The sequence below is a fragment of the Portunus trituberculatus genome, chromosome 5 (genome assembly GCF_017591435.1).
Source record: "Portunus trituberculatus isolate SZX2019 chromosome 5, ASM1759143v1, whole genome shotgun sequence".
Classification (NCBI taxonomy): Eukaryota; Metazoa; Arthropoda; class Malacostraca; order Decapoda; family Portunidae; genus Portunus; species Portunus trituberculatus.
In genome coordinates this window covers 4644429-4671928 of record NC_059259.1, presented here as the reverse complement: position 1 = coordinate 4671928, position 27500 = coordinate 4644429, and the positions used below count along the sequence as shown (strand labels likewise).

General features: G+C 39.8%; 3 protein-coding genes across 5 annotated transcripts in view; 1 reads left to right on the top strand and 2 right to left on the bottom strand.

Moving 5' to 3' along the window:
- Positions 1 to 5248: 5248 nt before the first annotated feature.
- Positions 5249 to 10124, bottom strand: LOC123514830 (5'-AMP-activated protein kinase subunit beta-1-like). The gene is made up of 5 exons (XM_045273066.1): positions 9974 to 10124; positions 8522 to 8714; positions 7672 to 7955; positions 6745 to 6869; positions 5249 to 5519 (listed from the first exon to the last, which is right to left on the bottom strand). The coding sequence occupies exons 1-5, from the start codon at positions 10122 to 10124 to the stop codon at positions 5370 to 5372; spliced, it is 903 nt and encodes a 300-aa protein (XP_045129001.1). The 3' UTR covers positions 5249 to 5369.
- Positions 10125 to 12747: 2623 nt separating this feature from the next.
- Positions 12748 to 19929, bottom strand: LOC123513746 (phospholipid phosphatase 5-like). Of its 3 annotated transcripts, XM_045271150.1 has the most exons (7): positions 19776 to 19929; positions 18227 to 18332; positions 17520 to 17667; positions 15440 to 15586; positions 14323 to 14490; positions 13831 to 14041; positions 12748 to 13238 (listed from the first exon to the last, which is right to left on the bottom strand). In XM_045271150.1, the coding sequence occupies exons 1-7, from the start codon at positions 19850 to 19852 to the stop codon at positions 13178 to 13180; spliced, it is 918 nt and encodes a 305-aa protein (XP_045127085.1). In that variant the 5' UTR covers positions 19853 to 19929; the 3' UTR covers positions 12748 to 13177. The 3 variants fall into 3 exon arrangements, with proteins under 3 accessions (XP_045127085.1, XP_045127088.1, XP_045127087.1); XM_045271153.1 differs by lacking the exon at positions 15440 to 15586; XM_045271152.1 differs by lacking the exon at positions 12748 to 13238 and having other exon boundaries at positions 13345 to 14041.
- Positions 19930 to 26096: 6167 nt separating this feature from the next.
- Positions 26097 to 27500, top strand: part of LOC123513656 (matrix metalloproteinase-2-like) — a 59870-nt gene continuing 58466 nt past the window's right edge. The window contains exon 1 of the mRNA XM_045270957.1: positions 26097 to 26820. Within this exon, the coding sequence (XP_045126892.1) occupies positions 26581 to 26820 (240 nt within the window). The 5' untranslated portion in view covers positions 26097 to 26580. The remainder of the gene's footprint in view (positions 26821 to 27500) is intronic.

The following is a 27500-nucleotide window of genomic DNA, read 5'->3' as shown; positions in this document are numbered from 1 at the left end:
TACTACTATTACTACTACTACCACTACTACTACTACTACCACCACCACCACCACCACCACCACCACCACCACCACTACTACTACTACTACTACTACTACTGCAACCACTACTACTACAGCTACTACAACCACTACTACTACAACTACTATAACCACTACTAGTACTACTATTGTAACCACTACCACCACCACCACCACTACTACTACCACTATTACTACCACTATTACTACAACCAGTTAGGATAATTCAATTCTCTTTACACTTCATTAAATTTATGAGGGGACATTCTCTCTCTCTCTCTCTCTCTCTCTCTCTCTCTCTCCCTTCCCCTCTTATCAGCGTGTCTTCCTTTCCTCCCTTCCTTCTATATGACGGATGAGGAAGGAGGGTGGGAGGGAGAGGGAGGGAGGGATGGGGGGAGAGAGAGAGAGAGAGAGAGAGAGAGAGAGAGAGGGAGGGAAGGGGGGCAGGAGGAGGGAGGGAGGGGGAAAGTTAATGTGTTAGAGAAAACTTAGAGAAAAAAAATACGTTTAGGTTTGTGCCCCTTAAAAAGAATTAAATTATTACTTATTTTTATTTTCATTATCGTTACTACTACTACTACTACTACTACTACTACTACTACTACTACTACTACTACTACTACTACTACTACTACCACTACTACTACTACTAAAAGTAATGTTCAGCACCATTGTAAGTTCCCACAAGTTTGGCAGTGAAACAATTAATGTCCCATGGTATAAAAACTCACACGGAGAGAGAGAGAGAGAGAGAGAGAGAGAGAGAGAGAGAGAGAGAGAGAGAGAGAGAGAGAGAGAGAGAGAGAGAGAGAGAGGAAAGCTGCAAGTCTATCCTTAGAGATCTAGGGTAATTAAGAAGGGACGTGAAATCTTTAACCCCTTCAGTACTGGGACACATTGTTATCTTGAGATTTGTGTACCATTAGACCATTTTACTGACATTAGCAAGGGTCTATGGAGGTCACAAGATTAATGGTCACAGTCTTCACTATTTCAACCCCTTCAGTACTGGAACACATTTTTGCCTTGAGATTTCTGTACCATTAGACCATTTTATTGACATTGGGAAGGGTCTGTGGAGGTCAGAAGATTAATGGTCACAGTCTCCACTATTTTAACCCCTTCAGTGCTGGGACACATTGTTACCTTAATATTTGTGTACCATTAGACCATTTTATCAACATTGGGAAGGGTCTGTGGAGGTCAGACGATTAATGGCCACAGTCTTCACTATTTTAATCCACCATTAGACCATTTTATTGACATTAGGAAGGGTGTATGGAGGTCAGAAGATTAATGGCCATAGTCTTCACTATTTTAATCCCCACATGAGTTTCTGAAGCTGTATAAAATCACCAAATAATCACCAGAATGAATATGGAAACGCGTCATGGTACCGAAGGGGTTAAAAGCAGATTAGACAAGTATGGATGGGGTTGATAGTGGAATTACGCGGGTTTGTTCACACAGGGACTGACACGTGTAAAAGGTTTGTTCACACAGGGAAGAGAGAAAGCGTGAATACATCACTTAAATAATACAGAAAAAAATAAATAAATAAAATAAAGGTAAGGAAAATTTTTGAAACATCACCAGGAAAATGAAAAAAACTTACACGTTTTATATTTTTTTTCATGTAGTAATGAAAATATACAGCGAGACTAATTCTGTATAAGCTCTGTGTGTGTGTTTAAATCTCTTCCTACGCAGTGTTCCGCTCGGAGAAACGTGAAGGCAAGGCAGCTTATAACACTGAAGGTTACAAATTTTATCCCCATTATAACGAGAACGCGTAAATACATCATTTAGATAACAAATAAAATAATTAATCAACAAATAAAGGTAGTCAAATTTAAACCACCAGGAAAATGAAAAACAAAAAGACACGTTTTATAATTTTACATGTAATAATGAAAATATACAACGTCAGTAATTATATATAAGCTCTGAGTGTATGTGTGTTTAACTCCCTTCCTAGGCAGTGTAGCCAGAGGTGCCAGATGCAGGGAAATTTCTTTGTTTTTAGAGAAATTTTGACTATGACAGGAAGAAAAATCGCTAAAAAGGGAAAAATTATGGAGAGAAATATTAGCTCTTACGTTTTTTGCCCCTAAATGTGAATAAATAATTTCGTGTTTTGACCATGAATATGTATAAATAATTTAGTGTTTTGTATGATCTTAATTCCTTAAACATAAGAAATAAGGAAGTTCTTGGTTGAAAAGGAAATTTTAGCTTGTATGCAGAGAAATCTTGGCTATTCGATCTGGCAGGTCTGAGTGTAGCGGAGTTAGGTGAAGGCAAGGCAGCTTATAACACTGAAGGTTATATACGACTTATTTATACTAATCAGCACAGGCAAACGGTTACATTATTATTATTATATCACTTCTTATAGGCTTGTATTCATTCGTACTGTAAAATATAGTTATGTATAGTATTTGTATATGTTAAAATGTATATATATATATATTTCTCATTTTATGTTTATATATATTTCATTTGCATATTCTCTCTCTCTCTCTCTCTCTCTCTGTACAGTATTTTTAACAGTTAGAATGTATATGTATATCTCTTATTGTGTTTATGTATATCTCATTTGCATATTCTCTCTCTCTCTCTCTCTCTCTCTCTCTCTCTCATGCACAAACACATACAAAAACAAGAATAAAGAAGGGAATGAATGAATGAATGAATGAATGAATGAATGAAGGAAGGAAGGAGAACGAAAAGAAAGAAAGAAAGAAAAAAGAAAGAGGAAGGAAGGAAGGAAGGAAATACACAACAAAGAAGATATGAAAGGAAACAACAATAAGGGTGAAATGAAAGAAGGAATGAAGGAAATAGAACAAAAAAGAAAAAAGAAAAGAAAAATAATTCAAAGGAAATAGAAAATAAAGAATTAAAAAAAGAAAATTAGAAAAGAAAAGAAAAACAATGAAAAAGAGAGAGAGAGAGAGAGAGAGAGAGAGAGAGAGAGAGAGAGAGAGAGAGAGAGAGAGAGAGAGAGAGAGAGAGAGATTTGTAAGCATATTGTCTTTCTTTATTTGCTTATTTATTTTTGTTTTATTTCTTGTACTGCAAAAATTTGTCTATTCAATGAATGCACTTCTATTTGTACTTGTTAATCTCTCTCTCTCTCTCTCTCTCTCTCTCACCAATGACAAAGTTTCAATACACATACAATACACTGAGTGTGTGTGTGTGTGTGTGTGTGTGTGTGTGTGTGTGTGTGTGTGTGTGTGTGTGTGTGTGTGTGTGTGTGTGTGTGTGTGTGTGTGTGTGGTTACAAAATATATGCTGTATTCTAATGAGGCACAAATGTCAGTTTTTTTTACATATCACTGGCTTAGAATACAAAAAAAACTAGTGTGTATGTGTGTTTGTGTGTGTGTGTGTGTGTGTGTGTGTGTGTGTGTGTGTGTGTGTGTGTGTGTGTGTGTGTTTATATTCCCTCTATTATCAAAAACAGGCTAATCATAATACAAAAACTACAGTAATATGGCCACTAGTAGGCTGTGTGTTTCACTGTTTGATCTGCTGCAGTCTCTGACGAGACAGCCAGACGTTACCCTACGGAACGAGCTCAGAGCTCATTATTTCCGATCTTGGGATAGGCCTGAGACCAGGCACACACCACACACCGGGACAACAAGGTTACAACTCCTCGATTTACATCCCGTACCTACTCACTGCTAAGTGAACAGGGGCTACACGTGAAAGAAGACACACCCAAATATCTCCACCCGGCCGGGGAATCGAACCCCGGTCATCTGGCTTGTGAAGCCAGCGCTCTAACCACTGAGCTACCGGGCCGTGTGTGTGTGTGTGTGTGTGTGTGTATGTGTGTATTCCCTCTACTATTCAAAACACACTAATTCAACACTATATTCACTCAAACATCACAATCTCTTACATTTACTGTCAACTTAATAGCTTAAAACCACAAATTTTAATGATATGCAGTGAATGGCAGTGTTACCATATTTGGAACACACACACACACACACACACACACACACACACACACACACACACACACACACTGCAGTAACTATATATATCATTGCACATAATATCAATACAGTAACTAAAACTAAAAGCATAATAATAACTTTAGCCAAGCCACATTCTTCTAATATCAAAACACACCTTTTTTTTTCACTAATATACAAACAACATCATTTTTTTATATTATTTGGGTGTCGATTTGGTGTTTTTGGTGTTGCTTCTGATGTTGTTTTTCCTATGCGAAATGGTTGATGTGTGTGTGTATTTGTGGTGATGACGAGGGACCTGATTCATGAGGGACCAATTTCTGTTGTTTTTGGCGCAGTGGTGTTAAAATTATTGATGTCTGTGGTGATGTAATAAGAAGAAAGAAAGAAGGGGGTGGAAAATATTACAGGTCCCTTCGATTTACATGACAGATGTGTTCCAAGAGGCATTGCGTGTTTCAAAACTGGTGTCAAACAAACTTGTAATTGTCGTAAGAAATAATAGGTAATAGGGGCGATGCGGGAGGTGGTCCAAATCGTGTATAAACAAACCGATCGCAAATTTCATTAATTACACTATTTTTTCAGTCGCATATTGACAAAAAACGCTTAAATCAAGAGTTACCTATATGAGTTTCTCCTTTTAATTCAGTCTAGTTGCTCAAAAATACTCAATTAATTCCTCTAATAAATATAATAAAGACTAGACAAACTTATTATTATTTTTTGCTATTGATTTTAATGTTTTTTTTTTAGTTAATGTGGAATATTTTGATAACTATTTCATTATAAGGATCAGTGAGAAAGATGTGGCTTAGCAGATTAATATAAGTTTGAATATATATAGAGATTAGCTCAATGTGTGTGTGTGTGTGTGTGTGTGTGTGTGTGTGTGTGTGTGTGTGTGTGTGTGTGTGTGTGTGTGTGTGTGTGTGTGTGTGTGTGTGTGTGTGATTAATTGTCAGGTTAGAACACTATTAGAAAAGTTTTGTGACATGAAATGTATAGCAATATTAATTCATCTCTCTCTCTCTCTCTCTCTCTCTCATAAAAAAAAAAAGATCAAAGAAAAAATTAAAAGAAGAAAAAAAGAAAGGATGAAAAAATGAATAAATATCTTCACTTGACACAAACAAATAAATAAAACAAAACAAATAATAAATAAATAAATAAACAAATGAATAAAATAGAATTGTAAAAAAAAAAATATTGAAAAGGAAGGAAATTAATAAGTATTTTCCCTTAACACACAAAAAATATGAAAAAAAATGAAAAATAATAACAACAATAATAATAATAATAATAATAAAAATCACACACACACAGACACTCAGACACACAGACATACTACTCAATGGGTCTATATATGAGAGTTGTGACACACTTCTTCTTGTATCTGTTGGAGGTGGAGAGAACCATCATGCCGTCCCGAATGCTGAGTGCATACATGTGGTTCAGCATGACGTGGTTCGGCTCAGGTAGGAGGGTGGGCTCACACTGGCCGGGAGAGAGAGAGTAAGAGTGAGTGGTTAGCTAAAGGGTGTGTTTGTGGTGTGTTTGGGTGTCTTTGGGGTGTTTTGGGTGTGTTTGGGGGTGTTTTGCGTGTGTTTTAGTGTGTTTGGGTGTGTTTTGGGTGTTTTGGGTGTGATTGGGTGTGTTTTAGTGTTTTTGGGTGTGTTTGGGGTGTGTTTTAGTGTGGTTGGGTGTGGTAGGGTGTGAGTGGTTAGCTTAGGGTGTGACTGTGGTGTTTTTGGGGTGTGACTGGGGTGTGTCCAAATCTGAGTGTGTTGCAGTGCTGTGTCCTCACTCTGTCTCAGCACTGGCAGTCTGCACCACTATCACTGAAGCCTGAAGCAAAATATCAGGCTCTCCCAGGCAGACACATGACGTTCTTGGCTGGGCTATGGGAACGTGTAATATGTGAACTCTTAAACAAAACAATATTGGCTTAGGTTTCTATGTAAAAAAACGAACTTAATACTGATTGACTGATGAGGAGTTGTCTAGTGATGCTTGTATGGCTGGGAATGACGCTTTAAGCATCTGTTAATATAATGTCAGGATGGAAAAGGCAAAATCCACACTGAGGCCTTGGTGAGACATTTAAGTGTATTAGTGCAGTGCAAACCTACAATGGCCATGAGGACACTTCCACATGTGGTATGGAAGTGCTTACCACAAAACAGTCTTGTGGTAAGGAAGGGGTTAAGTCACGTAAGGTTAGGTAAGGCAAGGCAAGTCAAGGCAAGGCAAGGCAAGGCAAGGCAAGGCAAGGCAAGGCAAGGCAAGGTAAGACAAGACAAGGCAAGGCAAGACAAGGCAAGGCAAGGCAAGGCAAGGCAAGGCAAGGCAAGGCAAGGCAAGGCAAGGCAAGGCAAGGCAAGGCAAGGCAAGGCAAGGCAAGACAAGGCAAGGCAAGGCAAGACAAGGCAAGGCAAGGCAAGACAAGGCAAGGCAAGGCAAGGCAAGGCAAGGCAAGGCAAGGCAAGACAAGGCAAGGCAAGGCAAGGCAAGGCAGGGCAAGGCAAGGCAAGGCAAGGCAAGGCAAGGCAAGGCAAGGCAAGGCAAGGCAAGGCAAGGCAAGGCAAGGCAAGGCAAGGCAAGGCAAGGCAAGGCAAGGCAAGGCAAGGCAAGGCAAGGCAAGACAAGGCAAGGCAAGGCAAGACAAAGCAAGGCAAGGCAAGGCAAGGCATGGTAAGGTAAGTAAGAGTGTGTGGCTTACAGAGATGGGTGTGTCCTTGTTGAGGATGACCTGCAGGAGGTGGGGGGGCAGCACGGGGGGGCCTCGGATCTTGTCAGTCTGCTGGTATTCCGGGATGTCCTGCCCAAACTCATCCTCCTCCGAGCCTGACACACACACAGGGAGAGAGGAGAGAGAGAGAGTGAGTGGCAGTGAATGAGTGATTGAGAGAGAGTGAAAAATAAATGTCTTATCTAATTTCCTATTTACGTTTGTCCTCTCATTTTGTGAAAGTGAGAGTCAGAAAGGGAGAGTTAGAGAGGGAGAGTGTGAGTGGCAGTGAGAGTAAGAGAGAGAGTGAAGAAATTAATGTCTTATCTAATTACCTATTCAAATTTGTCCTCTCATCTTGTGTGTGTGTGTGAGAGAGAGAGAGAGAGAGAGAGAGAGAGAGAGAGAGAGAGAGAGAGAGAGAGAGAGAACTGAATAACTTAATTTGTAACTTGAATGAAAAAAAAGAGAGAAAGAGAAAAAAAAGCAATAAAAAACAAGCTTATACTATTACAAATAAATAAATAAATAAAATAAAATAAAGAGAGAGAATGAGAGAAAATGAGAAAGAAAAAAGGAATGATGATTTGCAATTTCATAAAAAATAAATAAAAATAATAAAAAGTAGAAAAAAAACAACAACAAACAATAACCACCACCACAACCACCACCACCAAAATGAATAACTTGATAGGCAACTAATAAAAATAATGAATAAATAAATAAATAAATATAAATACAAATGAAAAAAAAAAAATAATAATAATAATAACAAAGCACCACCACCACCACCACCAACCACCATCACCACCAAAATCAAGACCTAGATTTACAACTTTAAAAATAAAAAAAGAAGAAAAAAAAAATAAGAGAAAAGCAACAATAACCACCACCACCACCACCACCACCACCCTGTACCTGCCCTGTCCCTGCTGCCAGCCGACCCGTGGGACTTCTTGTCATCACCCTTGTCGTTGGGGTCGGGGAGCAGTGCTGTCTCAAACTCCTCAAAGTCCGTCTCGCTGATGGTGATGACATTGTTGTTGTTCTTGTTGTTGTTGTTGTTGATGTTGGCGTTGTTGTTGTTGGCGGTGTTGGTGGTGGTGTTGTCGTTCTTGCTGACCTTCCACTCCCCGTCCACCATGAAGCGGTACTCATGGGAACCCTCTGGCAGGTCCACTATGGCCACAAAGTCCTTCTCACTGTGGACGGACCAGGGAACATCACAACACCACTACTACTGCTACTACTACTACTACTACTACTACTACTACTACTACTACTACTACTACTACTACTACTACCACCACTACCACCACCACTACTACTACTACTATTACTATATACTGCTATTACTACTACTACTACTACTACTACTACCACTACCACTATTACAACTACTACTACTACTATATACTGCTATTACTATCACTACTACTACTACTACTACTACTACTACTATTACTCCCACCACCACCACCACCACCACCACCACCACTACTACAACTACTACTTCTACTACTACTATGTACTACTATTACTATCACTAGCACTACTACTACTAATACTAATACCACCACCACCACCACCACTACTACAACAACTACTACTACTATATAGCTACTACTATTACTATCACTAGCACTACTACTACTACTACTACTACTACCACCCCTACTCACACCACCACTACTACTACTACATATATACTACTACTACCACCACCACCACCACCACCACCACCACCATCACCACCACCACCACCCACCTCTTCACCATGGGTATCTTCTGCCAGTGGTTGAAGGTCCCAGCAATGGCCACGTTGGTGCCTCCACCTGTCCACTTGATGACCACTGGCAGTATTTTCTTGTTCCCGGCAGGAATGATCGGACGCACTCTCGGGGGTGGCGTGTCATCACCCTCCTTGTCCTGCTGGAGTGTGTGGTGTGGTGAGTGATTAGCTTAACCAGAACACACCAGAACACACTCACTTAGCTCTACACACTATCAGAACACACTCACACACTCACTTAGCTCTACACACTAACAGAACACACTCACACACTCACTTAGCTCTACACACTAACAGTATTGCCAACCTCTGAATGTGTACCGAGACCTTAGCTCATAAATTACAGGTAATAAAAAAAAAGAAAGAAAAATAATAAAATAAATAAATAAAAGACGCCACACTTCCCGTCCACATCAGGCTTTGAGTTGTGTATCATTAATGTGATGACAAGAAAAAACACCAAAACAACACCAAGACAACACTAACTACCAAAACAACACAACAACATCCAAAACAACACCAAAGACAACACCAAACACCAAAACATCCTAAAAATAACACCAAAGACAATGCCACACACCAAAACATCCTAAAAACACCAAAAACAACACCAAACAACACCCAAACATCCTAAAAACAACAAAAACAACACCAAAACACTCTATAGACACCCAAAACACCAAAAACAACACCAAACTACACCAAAACATCCTAAAAACACCCAAAACAACACTAAACAACACCCAAACACCCTAAAACAAAACAAAACACCACCAAAACACTCTACAGACACCCAAAACACCCAAAACAACACCAAACTACACCAAAACATCCTAAAAACACCAAAACAACACCAAACAACACCTAAACATCCTAAAACAACAAAACACCACCAAACACTTATAGACACCCAAAACACCAAAACAACACCAACTACACCAAAACATCCTAAAAACACCAAAAACACCAAAACACCCTAAAAACACCAAAAACAACACCAAACTACACCAAAACACCCTAAAAACACCAAAAAACGACACCAAACAACACCCAAACACCCCAAAAACACCACCAAAACATCCTATAGACACCAAAACACCAAACAACACCCAAACACCCCAAAAACACCACCAAAACACCCTATAGACACCCAAAACAACACCAAACTACACCCAAACATCCTATAAACACCAAAACACACTAAAACCACCAAAAACAACACCAAACTACACCAAAACACCATAAAAACACCAAACAACACCCAAACACCCCAAAAACACCACCAAAACACCCTATAGACATCCAAAACACCCCAAAAACACCTCAAAAACAAAACACCACCAAATCATCTCCAAAACACCACCAAACATCCCAAACACCACTAAAACACACCTTATTGCCCTTTCAGATTGAGCGCATCATCATCACCAGCCTGCTGTGTAGATGGCTTGGTGATGCTGGTGTTAGTGGTGCGCTGGTGCAGTGTGAAGGGCCCCTCTGTGCCCCGGCCCGTTCCATAATGGCCCAGATCAGTGCCCTTGGACCTGTCTCGGCGATCCTGCGAGCTGTGGTTACCCATCCTGTGCTGCTAACCTGCTGGGGGGAGTGTGGCTGTGAGAGAAGGTGATGGGGTGATGGGAAAGGAGGAGGAGAAGGAGGAGGAGGAGAGACAAGGATGCAAGAACAGAGAATAGAGGAGGAAGAAAGAAGGAATAAGGCAAGAAATAAGGAAAGAAGGAAGGAAGGAAGGAAGGAAGGAAGGAAGGAAGGAAGATAGAAGAAGAAGATGGGAGGAAAAGTAGGACAAGAGATAAGAAAGGAAGAAAAGAAGATGATAAAGGAGGTTGGAAAGAAAAGTGGAACAAGAGATAAGAAGGAAAGAGGGAAAGAAACAGGAGGAGGAGGAGGAGGAGGAGGACAAGAGAAGAGACATGAAAAATAATGAATGAAGGAAGATGTGGTGATGGAGGAGGAGGAGGAGGAGGAGGAGGAGGAGGAGGAGGAGGAGGAGGAGGAGGAGGAGGAGGAGGAGGAGGACGACGACGACGACGACAGCAAGAAACAAAATTACGAAAGAAGGAATGAATGAATGAATGAAGGAAGGAAGGAAGAAAGACAAAATGAAGGAGGAAGAGGAGGACAAGAAACAAAACATGAAGGTGGGATGAAGGAGGAAAAAAAAAAACTTTTCTTATTTTAACTGTAATGAACATATTTTCACTAATTTTTCCAGGTAATACAGGCACACAGACACACTCCATTCACCTGAGTCATGCTAATTAGACCAAATTAGTCACCTGTCCTCATTTTAATTAACAAGATATCAATATTTTCTTTTATTTCCTTATCTTAACAGTAATGACCAATTATTTATTATTTTTCCAGGTAATTCACACAGGCAAACACTCTCCATTCACCTGAGTCTCGTTAATTAGAGCAGTCACCTGTCCTCATTTAACAAGATATCAATATTTTCTTCTTATCGCTGGTTATTTCCTTATTTCAACATTATCAAGTTTTTATCAATTTTCCATGTAACTCACACACACACTCTCTCCATTCACCTGAGTCACATTAATTAGAGCAGTTACCTGTGCTAATAATTTAACAAGATATCCTGATTTTTCCTTTCTTTAACTGTTATTACCAATTTTTTACCAATTTTCCAGGTAATTCACACAGATAGACACTCTTTATTCACCTGAGTCACGCTAATTAATAAAAAAAAAAAAATCGTCCTAATTACTTATATCCTGATTTTTCCTTATTTTAACTATTACCAATTTTTTTCGATTTTACGGTTAATTCACACACACAGACACTTTCCATTCACCTGACTCACGCTAATTAGAGCAGGAAGTCACCTGTCCTAAGCTCACCTGTCCTCGAAGGTTACTTGTTAGTTCTGCTTTCCTCTCTCTCTGTCTCCTAATTTCCCGCCTATCAGCTGCTCCTCCTGCCCCTCGTGGTCCTCTTGACGCAGTGCAGGGTGAGTGGTGGACAGGGAGGGCAGGGTGAAGGAGGAATGGGAAATAATAAAGTTTTGACAGACATACACACACACACGCGCGTTTCTTGTTGACTTGAATCAGCTGTTGTGAGGTGGAGGCGAGATTTTTTAATGTTCCTCAGATTTCGTTATTCCGTGTCGAAATGGTTATAATCCATTGTGGAAAAATATGTTTGGTGTTTTTTGTTCTATGAAGATTGTGATTTGTTGTAGAAATAATGAAAGTGAGGTATATTTAATTCTTGTTCTGATGATCTTTTAATTACTTTTATTATCAGTTATCTCGTAAATTACAAATAAAATGATTAGTTAGTTTTTTTTTTTAAATTTAATTCAGGCAGTAAATTTGATATTGAAAGGGGTGAATAATATAGAAATATGTTGCCATCATAAAAACTCAAATTTTTAAGCAGAAACTATGCTATTTTGTGCCTTGCAAGAAAATCACAACCCTGACAGTTAAGGGCACATCCCTCACACTCACAACAACAATGCTTTCACTTGTACTCATCCACCACCACCACCACCATTACTACACCACCACCCTCCCACTGACCATCCAAGAGCCAATGTTTGTTTTTAACCCTTTCATTATTGGGACGTATGTTTTACTAGTTTTGCCTATGATTAGACTATTTTATTTCATACTAGTAAGGATTTATCGAGGTCAGATCAGTCAGAAGCCTTCACTATGTTTCCGAAACTATAAAATCGCCAAATAGTATACAAGATGAATCTGAAAACACGTCATGACACTGAAGGGGTTAATCTTGTTTGTTGTTGTTGTTATTTATTTGCTCTTTTTATGCCAGGGGAATAAAATATCTCTATAAAAAATAAACGAACTAAGTCTTTCACCTTACTACTACTAGCCTCCCTCACACAACAATGCTTTTACCTCCCCCCTCCCTCCCTCCCACACTGACCATCTCTAGCAATGATCAACGGGGTAATGAGTTCAAAGCCATTTTCAGAAACGCTTAGCACTCTCACAACGACTGTTTCCAAAGCTCCAATTGAAGATACTCATGTTTTTAAGGGTATTTTTATGGTTTTTAGTGATGCATTAACAAGATTTCTAATTGACCTTCAGATAAAACTGTCTTCAAAACCCAGCTAGATGTCTAAAGGGGACTTGAGAAATTGTCGTGGTGAAAAAGGCAAGGCGCTTCTGAAAATGGCTGTTAATATGGAGAATTCACCATGTATTTTATTCACCAAACACGTCAATTATATGAAAAATAATAATCATCACCCTTCACATTTTCTCACAACAATCGTATGACTTAATAGTCGTAATACAATAAAAAAAAAAAAAAAAAATACGTTATATGGAAAAAAAACCGAGTAATTATGATATCAACCTCATATAATGGGATGGAGAATACGAACACAAGGGAACACAAAGATAGGACAAACAGCAGCTTATGTATTGGACCCCGCTAAGCTGTCAATCACGCATCGGGTTACAAAGATATAAAAATGATTTCCTAAAATATACCTGCTTCTCTTTACTACCTGGAATGAAGTGGAATGGAACCAGTAGTCATCACACACACACACACACACACACACACACACACACACACACACATGAATGGAAAATGATTATACTTATTTTTTTAAGTAGAATTGCTTCGTGATAGTCTTGGTGAGATGTGCTTAAATAAATATGTAAAGGAACTAAATAAGAGAGAGAGAGAGAGAGAGAGAGAGAGAGAGAGAGAGAGAGAGACCAGATTAATATCACACGAATATACAAAAAAGAGAAAATATCTAAGAAAACTAGATATATGTATAAATAAATAGATAGAAATTGATCCATAAGTAACAATAATAATAATAATAATAATAATAATAATAATAATAATAATAATGATAATGATAAATGATGTGACTATACAACTAATTACAACCAAATTTATCTTACTGGCTTAATAAGATGTAATTGAAGAATATATATTTTGACCAGAATAATAGACACACAGACTTACAGACACACACACACACAAACTAATGAATAAATTAAATAAAAGGAAACAGAATAACACACACACAAAAAAAGAAAGAAAACTAAAAAAAAAAAACATTACCATACAGAATTAAAAAAAAAAATAAATAAATAAAATAAAACGGAACACACACATAAAAATGAATTAATAAATAAATAAAATAAAACACACACACACACACACACACACACACACAGCTCTCCATCCCAGTAAACAATCTTGAACACACCAACACACTCTAACCTAACCTAACCTAACCTTACATCCACTTGACTTGTTCTTCCATTGGGGACTCTGGGTCAATGTACTGCTGTGGGCGGGTCCCTCTCCTTCCTGCGCCGTTCTGCTTGGGTGTGAGGACAGAGGGCACCATGAGGTAGGAAAGGTGTGAGTGTGGGGAGGAGAGGCGCGGGTAGTACTGGCGGTAGCACAGATAGGAGATGAGGAGGCCCAGCATTGATCCTACAAGCACATCTGTTGGGAAGGTTGAAGATTCAGGGTGTGTTAGTGGAGGATGGAGATAGACGAACAAGAGGACACTCCAAGATTATGAAGAGTCAGTGTTTGAGGGACATTAAGAAGTTCAGTTTTCCACACAGGACGTAGGACATCTGGAACGGCTCGAGGGAAGAGATTGTACCAGTGGAAAATGTGAACAAATTTACGGAAAAATAAAATGTAGATATGGAGACAGAACACTAGGAACCCCACTCAAACCCTGCAACAAACACACACACACACACACACACACGTACCTTGCCAGTGGTGGTGGTAGTCCGTGGTGCGAGAGAGGGCCACCATTAGAGCCACCAGCAAGGGCACCATGGCCACCACCAGCCTCCAGCCCTCCCCTCGCCGCTGCTTGAACACCCCCAGCTTACCACACACCCACAGGCTCAGGAACCCCAGGCTGCAGAAGGAGACTGAGGAGGAGGGGACAGGTTACACTGGGTGAGGTTAGCTTAATTAATTTTCTTTTTTTTTTTCTTTTCCTTCTTAAGTTAGGTTAGGTTAGGTTAAGTTGGGTTAATTTTCTTTTTCTTTACATTTTTTTTTTTAAGTTAGTTTGGTTTGAGTTTAATTGGGTTAGGTTAGGTTAGGTTAGGTTAGGTTAGGCATACTATAGTTACAATGGGTTAAGTTTGTCAATAGTAATCAGAAAAAACTAATAAAGACAAAAACAAGAGAAAAAAAAGCACACACACACACACACACACAAAAGCTGTTATGATATATTACAAAACCTTTCTATCTTATGAAGGACAAATGGAGATTAAATATATATACAATTTTCAATACATTTAGTAGTGAGAACTGAAGGTCATTCATATCAACACAGGGTCTGAATAACTTACACTGAAATGAGCAAATAATTGACTAAGATTATGAGAAGAGTAAGAGGAAGAGAGAGAAGAGAGAGACAAGGATGAGGAAGGAAAAAAAAGATTAGGAAGAGGAAGAGGAAAGGAGAAGAAAGTCAAGGAAGAGAAAGGAAGAAAAAAAAGATGAGGAAGAGAGAAGAAAGATGAGGAGGAGGAAGAAAGAAAAAGAAGAGGAAAGACAAGGAAGAGGAGGAAAGAAAACAGACGAGGAAGAGGAAGAAGACAGAATTAAAAGATGAGGAAGAGGAAGAAAGAATAAAGATGAAGAAAGAAGAAAGAAGAAAGAAAGACAGACTAAAAACACCCAAAACAACAAAAAAGAAAACAAAGAGAGAAAGAAAGAAAAAAAAAAAAAATAAATAAATAACATCTAAAAACAACACACACAAACACACACACACACAAACACACACTTCTCTCTCTCTCTCTCTCTCTAAGACACACACATATACCCTCCCTCTCTCCCCCCCTCTCTCTCTCTCTCACTCACAAGAAGAATGGCCACTGGGAAAACTCTTTCTGCCTTCCTGTATGGCCATTTGCTCCCCAGTGCAGGCCGACCCAATATCCACCAGGTCATCGAGGTCAGGTCGCCCATCCGGGAAGCAGCGATAGAAGAAATCTGGTCGTGGGCGTCCTGGGGTGTGTGTGTGTGTGTGTGTGTGTGTGTGTGTGTGTGTGTGTGTGTGTGTGTGTGTGTGTGTGTGTGTGTGTGTGTGTTGATGGGTTGATAGTTGGAAGAGGAGGAGTAATATCAAAGTTTGGAAGGAGGAGGAGGAGGAGGAGGAGGAGGAGGAGGAGGAGAGAAAAGAGATAATGAAAAAGAAGGAAGAGGAGGAGTGGAAGGAGGAGGAGAGAAAAGGAGATAATAAATAAGGAGGAGGAGGAGGAGAAGGAGGAGAGAAAACAAGACAATAAATAAGACGAAATAGAAGAACAAGAAGAAAGTGATAAAAACAATGGAAGGAAGGAAGGAGAGAAAGGAACGAAGGAAGGAAGGAAGGAAAGAAAGGAGAGAAGGAAAGAAAGAAAAGAGAGAATGAAAGGAGAATGAAATAGATGAAGAAAGAGATTAGTTTTAAATATACAAACTGGAAAAACAACTTTAAAAATATACAAATAAAGAATTGAAGAATATTTATGCATAAAGTACTTGTATATATAACAACATAGATTTATTTATTTAATGTTTATAAGACAATTGTACAGGAAACTCTTGATTTACACAATAGATGCGGTCCAAGAGGCATCACGTGTTTCAAAATTCACGTCAAACAAACTTGTAATAGGAAGGATGCAGGATGTGGTCCAAATTATAATATTTTTTCGGTCGCGTATTAAGAAAAATGCGTAAATTAAATATGTGTAAATCAAGAGTTAGTCATTTTGCATGCTAAGGAAAGGAGAATTTAAAGAAAAGTTGGTTAAAATGTAGAAAAAGTAAATAATAAAAGGGAAAAGTGTGATAAAGGAAAAGGAGGAATTAGATTAATGGAAGATAAGAAGGAAGTTGATAAAAGAATGAGATAAATGAAAGTAAAAAATAAAAATTGATAAGTTAGATATAAAAAATGGAGAAAGGCAAAAAAAAAAATAAAGAAAAATAAGGAAAATGAAAATGAAATATAAAAGAATGAAGACAAAAATGAAAAAGAAAATGGAAAAAGAAAAAAAGGAAAAAAATAATGAAAATAATATACAAAAACATGAAGAAAATAATTAAAACACACAAAAGAAAAAAAAAAAAAAAAAAAAAATAGTAGTAGTAGTAACAAAAGCAAAACCAAAACAAACACACACTTAAAAACAAAAAACAAAACAAAAAACACAATATAGAAACAAATTTAAAAATACACTATCTAACCATGCTCTCTCTCTCTCTCTCTCTCTCTCTCTCTAATGCCTCACCTTTCACCTACTCTATGTCTCTCTCTCTCTCTCTCTCTCTCTCTCTCACTCTTTATTTTACTACTATTAATTCCCTCAACATGGAAAAGAAGTCTCACACACACACACACACACACACACACTTAACCTAACCTAACCTAACACACACACACACACTAACCCATACTTAACCTAACCTAACCTAACCTAACACACTAACCCTTACCTAACCTAACCTAATACACACACACACACACACACACACACACACACACACAGGAAAGAGAAGACCTAATAACGATGTATAAGTTAGTAAACCGTAAGGAAAAGATAGACAGAGAAGACCTGGTAACACTGACTCAGGATGGAGATAGACGAACAAGAGGACACTCCAAGATCATGAAAAGTCAGTGTTTGAGGAACATTAAGAAGCTCAGTTTTCCACACAGGATGGTGGACATCTGGAACGGCTTGAGGGAAGAGATTGTAGCAGCGGAAAGTGTGCACAAATTGAAGTAAAAGTTAAGATATGGAGACAGGACACTAGGAACCCCACTCGAACACTGTAACATACAACTAGGTAAACACACACACACACACACTAATCTTCACTTAACCTAACCTAACCTAACCAAACCTAACTTAAGACACACACAGACACACACACACCTAACCAAACTCACCCACAAAGAGCTTAATGATATCAGTAACGACCCCATTGAGTCCCAGGGCGAGGGAGAAGGCGAGGAGTCCCTGTGTTAGCTCCGTGCGGTCCTTCTTCACCAAGTAGTACAGCACCATGATGCTCGTCGGAACCAGGAACACTAGCGGCTGAAAAAAAAAAGAGAAAGGTGTCGGAAAGTGTTATTTTTCTTGTTTTGTTGATGTCGTTTGTTTTGATAGAAGGAAGGAGTTTGTTTTTCTTTGTTTTGATAGAAGAAAGTCTCTCTCTTGTTTGTTTTGTTATTGTTTTCGTTGTTTTGATGGAAGGAAGGGTATGTCTGGTGTCTTTTCTTGTTGTTCTTGTTGTTTTCTGTTTTGATAGAAGAAAGCGTCCATCTTGTTGCTTTTCTTGTTTTGATGGAAGGAAATGGCAAATGCAGTTCAACATTAACAAATAAAAATACTTAGCACAGGAAGAAAAATCCACACAATAGACACACAATAAACAACAAGGTCCCGGTAAGTTCAGAATATGAAAAAAGACTTAGGAGTAATAATTAGCTCCAATCTTAGACAGCAAACACTCCATAGAGGCTACAAATGAGTCAAACATGGTACCACAATTCATTTTCAGGTGTGTTAAAATTAGGAAATAAATAAATAAATAATTGGAAAAAAATAAAATATCACGAAGGCCACAGAGATGCCAGGCCACAGCACGACTGACCCACAGCAGGCCGTTGGGGACATAGGAGGGAGTGCGGGGATTCTTGTAAAGCCAGAGTTCATCACGGTGAATCTTGCGGACAAAGGGCGACGCATTCTCCAGCTCTCTGTGGGGACAGGAAGAACATTAGGAGAAGGCTCAGGGTGTGTGTGTGTGTTTTTTTCACTGTTTGATCTGCTGCAGTCTCTGACGAGACAGCCAGACATTACCCTACGGAACGAGCTCAGAGCTCATTATTTCTGATCTTGGGATAGGCCTGAGACCAGGCACACACCACACACCAAGACAACAAGGTCACAACTCCTCGATTTACATCCCGTACCTACTCACTGCTAGGTGAACAGGGCTACGTGAAAGGAGACACACCCAAATATCTCCACCCGGCCGGGGAATCGAACCCCGGTCCTCTGGCTTGTGAAGCCAGCGCTCTAACCACTGAGCTACCGAGGGCGCGCGCGTGTGTGTGTGTGTGTGTGTGCCGCTTTTTTTCATCACTTCAACACCCCTAACACTGTCACTAACATTTCATTAACCCACACCATTAACACAGGTAAGGTAGGAATTGTCAGGTTAGGAAGGCCATTATAAAGATTAAGTATTAAGTCTGTTTGTACTGTTCTAGTCATTATTCTAACCCTCCCCAGCACATCACAAATTATTATTATTATTATTTTTAATTAATGATAACAGAATACTAGATAAAACACTCAGGTAAGTTAAATTAGGTTAAGTTAAGTTAGGAGAGGCATTGAAAGAGAAAGTGTGTGTGTGTGTGTGTGTGTGTGTGTGTGTGTGTGTGTGTGTGTGTGAAAAACCACATTCTCACAGATTCGCAAGAGTGTGGGTAGCAATTTTCCGCCTCTCTAAATACCATCTTAATACATCTATACAGGGAGTTTTGTGAAGGTGTGGAAGGAAATGGGGGAAAGAAATAAGGAAATTGTAGCTGTATTAGACCTGATAATGTAATGAGAGCAGGAAATGAGAGACAGAATAGAACACATCATGATTTAAGTGTTGGTGATAAATTACATGACATAAGTGTGTTTGGACAGGTGTGTGTGTGTGTGTGTGTGTGTGTGTGAGAGAGAGAGAGAGAGAGAGAGAGAGAGAGAGAGAGAGAGAGAGATTGTTAGACTTAAACTATCTATAATTGTTAGAAATACCCTTAGTTGTTAATATTATTGCCAAAATGGGATAAAAAGAAAAAAACGTTCAGTCTACACCAATTCCCTCCATTAATTACGCTAAACACATTGCATCAACAAAAATAAATAAACAAACAATAAAATAATAACAAAACCACCATAATCTTAGCCCACAAATACAAAAAAAATCGCCTCTGAAAATCAAACTTAAATAAATAACATGAAATTTGATCTAACCTATCCTGACCTCAACCACCACCACCACCACCAGAGTAGTATCAAAACAAGGCTATAAACACCAGCAAGTCAATCGCAACACCTGGATGGCAGGTGTTGAGGGTTCATTAGCGAAATGTGTACAGGTGGGATGTGGCGGGAGATGCTTATAAACTAATACTCACAGAAATATGACAGACAGTACAGCGCGAGTCACTATTTCCAGGACAAATGTGGCGTGTGTTTCTGCCCATCGCCCCATCCTCTCTCTCTCTCTCTCTTTCTTTTTTTCTCTCTCTCTTTCCCTCTCTCGTTCTTTCAGCTGTTCACGTTTAAGTCTTTATAACGGGGCTTTGTGACGTGTTCTTCCTTGTCTATCTTCCTTTTATTTCTTATCTCTATGAAATATATGTTGTTTTCTTATTTATTTTGTCTTTTTCTTGTTTTTATTTTTATTTTTGCGGGAATATAAATAAGCATGTTTTAAAATAATCATCGCCACGTGTTCTGATGGTTCCTGTACCTCCCTCTGTATTTTTAAGCTCTTATGTGATTTAAAAGACTAGACAAATGTATGGGTGGGGAATGACAGGTAGAAATAGGCAAATATAGAGAAGAAAGGGTAATATATGTTTAGAATAGTAAGAATATATTTAAACCCTCCCTAAAATATATGCAGTTTGTTGTTTTCTATCTTTAACCTCTTTATTTCACCCAAATCCTTTTTTTCGTGGGGGACAGTGGAGTAGAGAAAAAGAAATAACGATAATAAATAAGCGTGTTTTAAAATAATCATTACCACGTGTTCTGATGGTTCTCTATATCTCCTTCTGCATTTTTAAGCTCTAATGTGATTTAAAAGACAAGATGTGGATGACAGGTAGAAATAGGCAGATTTTGCAATGTGTAAGGAGTCTAGTGGCTTCTTACAGCTTGTATTTTCTAATTTTCTCGCGTTCTGGGTTAGTAGGTGTTTATTGACACGTGAGTTATATGTAAGTGTGGCAAAAGTAGTTAGTTTTCATTTAGGTTGTGGTTTTATTGTTCATAGTGGTGGTGGTGGTGGTGATAGTGTAGTTGTTGTTGTTGTTGTTGTATTCTGAAGCGTCTTATCTCTTCTTTTATTTGTAGGGACAGGCAAGGAAGAATAATAGTAGAAGAAAATTAATGAATACAACTAAACAAAAGAATAAAGATATAAATGAGTTCGTTAATCTTTTCCAGTTAAAATGAAAAAAAAAAACATAAACATGAAAAATATAAATAGGATATGAATTACATTACATTTTCCTACGAGCAATAACAACAATAAGAAACAAATAGCTAAAAAATATATACTCTCGTTTGAATAACATATCGCCATTTTCAGCGCGTCAGCCGCCATGTAAACAAACAAAGAGAGAGAGAGAGAGAATAATTTCTACAACAGCTGCGTTCCTTGCCAATACTATGGAGTCTAATACTGCCTTGAGGAACACCACACGGACCGGTAAGGCAACATTCATTTACCTTATGTGCTTTCTACTGAACTTAATCATATACTACTATTATTAACTGCATCAACTCGTGTGTTGTCTCTAGGGATCGACCGATTATCGGCGCCGATATTAAGTATTTCGATGCATATTGGCATCGGTCTTTTTTTTTTTATTCGACGGCCGATAAAAGATAAATTTAAAACTAGTTTATTTTGGCTCTGATGCAGCCGCGCCTCTGTCTGCTGTCACTACTGTCCCACCCATAGTACCATCTGATTGGTTACAAGCCGAGCCACGGTAACAGCCAGTCAGCAGTGAAAGCTGTGCATGCACAGTGGTTACACACACGGTGGAGATATACACACGGTGGAGAACAAGGAATATACAAGGAGGAAGTTGTGGTGTGTGTTAAAGTTTGGAGGACAGCGGCGGTGCTGCCAACTATATAGTGGTGGGCAAGTTCCGGTACCAGTACCGGTAATACCGGTACCAGCCTGAACGGTACTGTATCGGTAAAATTTTCGTACCGGTAAATAGCCGAAACGGTACTGAGCAAATTGTATACAGCGTGGAGGTGGCTCAAGGCGAGCGGTGATGGGTAAGACGGTAACATTGAGTCATTCTCACTCTCGGTACCGCTCCACATTGGTACCGACTGGCTGCCCTGGCGCGTCGGCGCGATCTCGGTAGCTCGGCGAGACGCGTCTGTACTGGTACGACTGAATGTGCCGGCATCATTTCCGGTACCGCTTGACGCTTGTACCGTTTAGCCTCTGTGCCGAAACTCTGCTGCTTCGTACCGCTAAGAATGAATAATGTGTCGGCACCACACGGCGGATCGGTGGCCGGGACGGGTGGCGGGTTGCGAGGAACCTTGATTTGTTCTCGCCAGCCACTCCACGAACGACGATGGAAAGTGGAAACATGTCGGGTGAAAACAAGGCGCTGTGTTGTTACTGTTGTCGTCCATAAACTCTCAATCTATCTCTGTGGGCACTGTTGTCATTAAGATCTCCAGCACTGAATTACCGCCATGCACTCAGTTATGGGCGTCTGAGTGAGTCGAGTCTAATCCCTTAAGTGGCATTTTTACGATAGTTTGTGTGTGATTAGATGATTTTGCTTACAATAAGAAGGGTCTACGGTGTCAGAGATTAATGGCCAGTTTTCACTATTTTAATCCCCACATAAGTTTGTGAAGCTGTATAAAATCATTGAGTAATAGCCAGAATAAATATGAAAACACGTCATGTTACTACAGGGTTTAACACAGCAGGGCGAGGCGAGGCGATAGAGGCACCTTGCTTTGCTCCAGGCTATGTGTTTCCTACATATCATAGCTTCCCCTTGCTCAATAAGCGCTAAGAATAGGAAACATTTCGCTATACGCTATTACTTGCAGTTTGTGTTGACAGACTAGGATAATAAAGAGGGACGCCAGAGATGAAACGTATACAGAACGCTGAAATAACACACACACACACACACATGCTAAGTACCATGAAAGAAAAGGACACACACACACACACACACACACACACACACAGCCACCTCCCTCTCCAACACCCTCCAGCTGGGAGCTGGGTGTCAGTGGTTCCAGCTGGTGGGCTCCCCCATAACGAAAGATAAGGCAACACACACACACACACACACACACAGTCTCAGTCCTATCCGAAGATCGCTCTATGAGCTCTGAGCTTGCTCCGTAATGGGGAAGGCTGGCTGGGTGACTACCGGGCGACCATAGTGAATTACACACACACACACACACACGCTAAGTACCATGAAAGAACACACACACACACACACACACACACACACACACACACACACACACACACACACACACACACACACACACACACACACACACACACAGCCACCTTCCCCTCCAACACCCTCCAGCTGGGAGCTGGGTGTCAGTGGTTCCAGCTGGTGGGCTCCCTCATAACGAAAGATAAGGCACACACACACACACACACACAACACACACACACACACACACACACACACACACACACACACACACACACACACCCACCCCACCCTCGGGCCTGGAGCCAGGTATCGGCCTGGGTCCAGCCGGGGTGGGGGTCGGCCTCCTTGATGACGTCACATATATTCGTTACGCAAATCATTTTGAAAATGAGGATTCCCAAAAAGGCAGCTGGACACGAATGTTATAAAAATTCTGACTCGTTATCAATCGAAACTAACTTCTAAAATACAAAAACATTGCCGAGAAAAGGAATAATAAAAATAGCTCAAAAATATACTAAATAAAGTATTAGAACTTCGACTTGCTTAAACACAATTTCAAAGCCCACCAATTTCATTCAACTGAATCGATAACGTTTTTCAAAAATTATGACTATCATTTCGATATATCAAAACCTGGCAACTCGCCCTATTAGAAAAATAATATTTAAAAATGACGTTGTTTACAATATTAACAGGACTACATATCATTCTTAAAGTCCACATCTTTAACTTCTCAGGAGCCTTGCACACTTTTCTCATGATAAACCATCTTTTGAAAACACAAACACTTCGCTACAACCTCAAATAAAAAATCACAGATAGCGGAGGTAAAAATTTTAGCGTATTTTGGCCCTCCCATTCAAGTCATAAACACCCTCTACATCACCGTACTTCACTCAACTCAAGCATGGAAGACACGTAAAACACTGCGAACTATCATTAGAAACCCTTAAAAGGCACTTGTGACTCGAAATAAATGAACTGAGACAAATATAAATAATAGTGGAAGTCGAGCATCTGGGACCGGCATTTTGGGCGGGAGCTGGTGATGACGTCACAGCCTGGGGCTCGTGACGTCATGGGTAGGCCCGCTTCTTCTCACTGAGCCTCCATAGCACACAAATCAGGTAATTGCGGATATATCTCAACAACTGACATGAAAGATTAGGCCTATGGCTCCACTTTGTGACCTGTCTGGCCTGTAATGAGTGAGAGATGAGGCAGATAATGGCTGACAGAGAGGCGGTGGGTCAGGGGATCGGTTTGTTTACGTTTTCAAGATTTGAATTATTTGGTTTTTATAAGTATGTGCAGGTGTTAGTTCACTGATTTGTTGTCCTGGAGGTTACCAACGTTAGGTTATGACATGGCACCACCATGAAATGATGAGTTACACCAATATATTACTTACGTTAGCCAAAGACTGCTCGGCGGCGGCTGTCCGTGTCACTATAGCAGGCACCCACACTCCACTGTCCACTTTGTGTCCTCAACCATATTTAAATAGTTAACCTCTGATTACTGAGAGGCTACACACACAATATTCTCTTCGCTACTATAGATATCACTATTATCGGTATCTTCATCTCCATCACTCACGGCCAGCGCCTTGTCCTGCCAAGTGCAGCGCGGCTCACGGACTGGTGGACAAGCTTGACGCTTGTACTGTCTAGCGTCTGTGCCGGGACTCTGCTGCTTCCTACCGCTAAGAATGAATAATGTGTCGGTACCACTCGGCGGATTGGTGGCCAGGACGGGTGGCGGTCTGGCGGACTGGCGTCTGGCGGTGCAATAACACTGCGGTTGGCCGGCATTTTACCATTGCATTTCTACTTCGACTACTACTGCTGCTGCTGCTGCTGCTGCTGCTGCTGCATACCACTCAATTCATACCATTAGGAATTATTTTTTTCATGTTAGTTTGCTATAATTTAGGTATTTCCCATCTGTTTTAAAAGGGAACCACAATATATCATGAAGACGGCCGTGTGTCTTTTATTTATATATATCTATTTTTTTTTTTTACAAAAATATTTATGAAAGAGCTGTATGATTTGCTTTATGTAGATAGAAATGATAAATGCTAGATATTTAAATTGGTAATTTCCAACACACACACACACACACACACACACACACACACACACACACACACACGCGCACGCACGCACACACACGTGTGTGACTGTGTGTGTGTGTGTGTGTGTGTGTGTGTGTGTGTGTATATATATATATATATATATATATATATATATATATATATATATATATATATATATATATTTATTTATTTTATATATATATATATATATATATATATATATATATATATATATATATATATATATATATATGAATATCGAATCCACATATCGGTTATCGTCCTCCTTAACTAGTAATACTCGATATCGGCTCTGAAAAAAACCATACCGGTTGATCTGTAGTTCTCTGTGGTGCTTCAAGCAATAAAAGAATACCTAAAAAATTTCAGCTTTTTTTTTATCTTTTTATTCATATACTGGTTCCAATTGTTCACTTACACCACAGTAATGAACAACTTCTAAGCTTTCTAAATATGTAATTGTCACATTATTATTGTTTCTTAGAATAATTAGAATGAACACTTACGAACACTTATATACTCAATGAAACTAACACATTTTTATTCCGTGTTTATATGAACGCATCTTTAAACCACCTACTTAATTTATCGCCGCGGTATAAAGGCTGAACTAGATGCTACTACTATTACTGTTATTTTGAAGCACTCGCAGGTGTTGGGAAGGTGTCAGAGTGGTGTTGAATAAGAAGATAAGTAAATAAAGGATAAATCATGCGTTATCTTGTGTGGGGTGCATTTGACACTGGGTGAAGGAAGTTGATGGGATGAATTAAAGTTAGGGAAAAGAAGAAGGAAGGAAGGGAAGAAGGAAATGTGAGAAAAATAAAGGAAAGAGAAAAAAAGAAGAAAAAAGGTCTAGATTCATGAAGGACGAGAGAGAGAGAGAGAGAGAGAGAGAGAGAGAGAGAGAGAGAGAGAGAGAGAGAGAGCATCATTATTGGTTCACCACAACCACCACCACTAACCCCACGTGGAGTTTGAGCGAGAAGCGAAGCAGAGAGAGAGAGAGAGAGAGAGAGAGAGAGAGACGGCAACCAACAACAACAGCAGCAGAGAGAGAGGGAGAGGGACAGAGGGAGAGGGAGAGGGAGAGAGAGAGACCCACCGAGACAACTCTGCCTTCCCTTCCTCTCGCGGTCGGATCTCGCGATTCTCGCCTCGCCTCAGTCAGTGCCGCGGGTGACATTGGAGGGAGAGGTTACGTCGCTCCGTGTCTCTTCCTCCTCCCTTCCAAAGCTTTAGTTGCAAGAATCCCGCTAAGTGCTTTCACCTTCCTGCTTTTCCCTCAAGTTCCCGTGGCGTGGGGAGCAAAGGGGCACCGCGTCCGTCCCCCATTGCCTGGTGAAATAGAGAAACTGTGTGCATGTGTGTGTGTTGACATGAGAAACGTTCAGGGAAATGAAAGTAAAAGGGAAATAAAATGTATTTTGTGATATTGAAGTGCAAAGGAGGAGAGAAGGAGACGATGCATGTTGTGAAAGCTCTGACATGAACTGCTGTGCCGGGAGGAGGCGGAGGGAGAGAGACAGACAGACAGACGGACAGTGAATAAGTGAATGAATGAAAAACACAAGAAAAAACAAGGAAAAACTAATAATAATCCTGTAACAAGCCACTTCTCACAAAAAGATGACCTATTTCGCGAGTGTCAAGGGGCGTGACCTCCTCCCGGGTGTGAGTGCCGCGTCAGGAGTGCCAAAAGGAGGCAGGCAGTCAAACAAACACGAGACGAGGGTTGGGAGTGTGTCTGGCCTGCGTCCCATGGTGGTGGTGGTGGCGACGGTGGTGGTGGTGGCGGGCTGTGTGCAGAGAGGGGCGTGTGTCCCTAGCGGCGACAGGGACAAGAGGGATATTATTGATGACAGAGTGGTGAGTATGGGAGTGAGTGAGTGAGGGAGTGAGTGAGTGAGAGGGAGGTAGGTAAGATCTCATTCTTAACGCATTTTTTTTTTTTATTTAGCGAGTTTTGGGTACAATTAGACCATTTTATTGACATTAGAAAGGGTTCGTGGAGGTCAGCAGATTAATGGCCACAGTCTTCACCATTTTAATCCCCCACATGTGTTTCTGAAGCTGTATAAAATCACCGTATCTCTGCTTCACCTACACAATTTCAAATGCTTGCTTTATCTAAATATGTACGAGTTTTTGAAGGTGTTTTTACTGTTCTTGAGGCAGAGTGACAAAATAATGTACAGTATTAACAGGAGAAGCACTCTTGAAAACCACTCTAGTCATCTCTGTGGCCTTGGAAAATAGTGGTGGTGAGATAGCAAGGCAAAGCGTTTCTGAATTAGGTTAAATTAGGTTAGGTTGGGTTACTAATGAAATAGGTAAGTGACTGAAGGTTAGGTTAAAATAGGTTAGGTTAGTTTATGTTTTGTTCAATTTAATGAGGAAAATAAGTAAGGGATGGAAAAATTGATAGGTTAAGTTGTGTTATTAATGAAATAGGTAAGTAAATAATAGGTAGACAGGTGAAATAGGTAAGGTTAGGTTAGGTGTGGTTTGATTTGATAAGAAAAATAAGTTAGGAATAGAAAAAAATA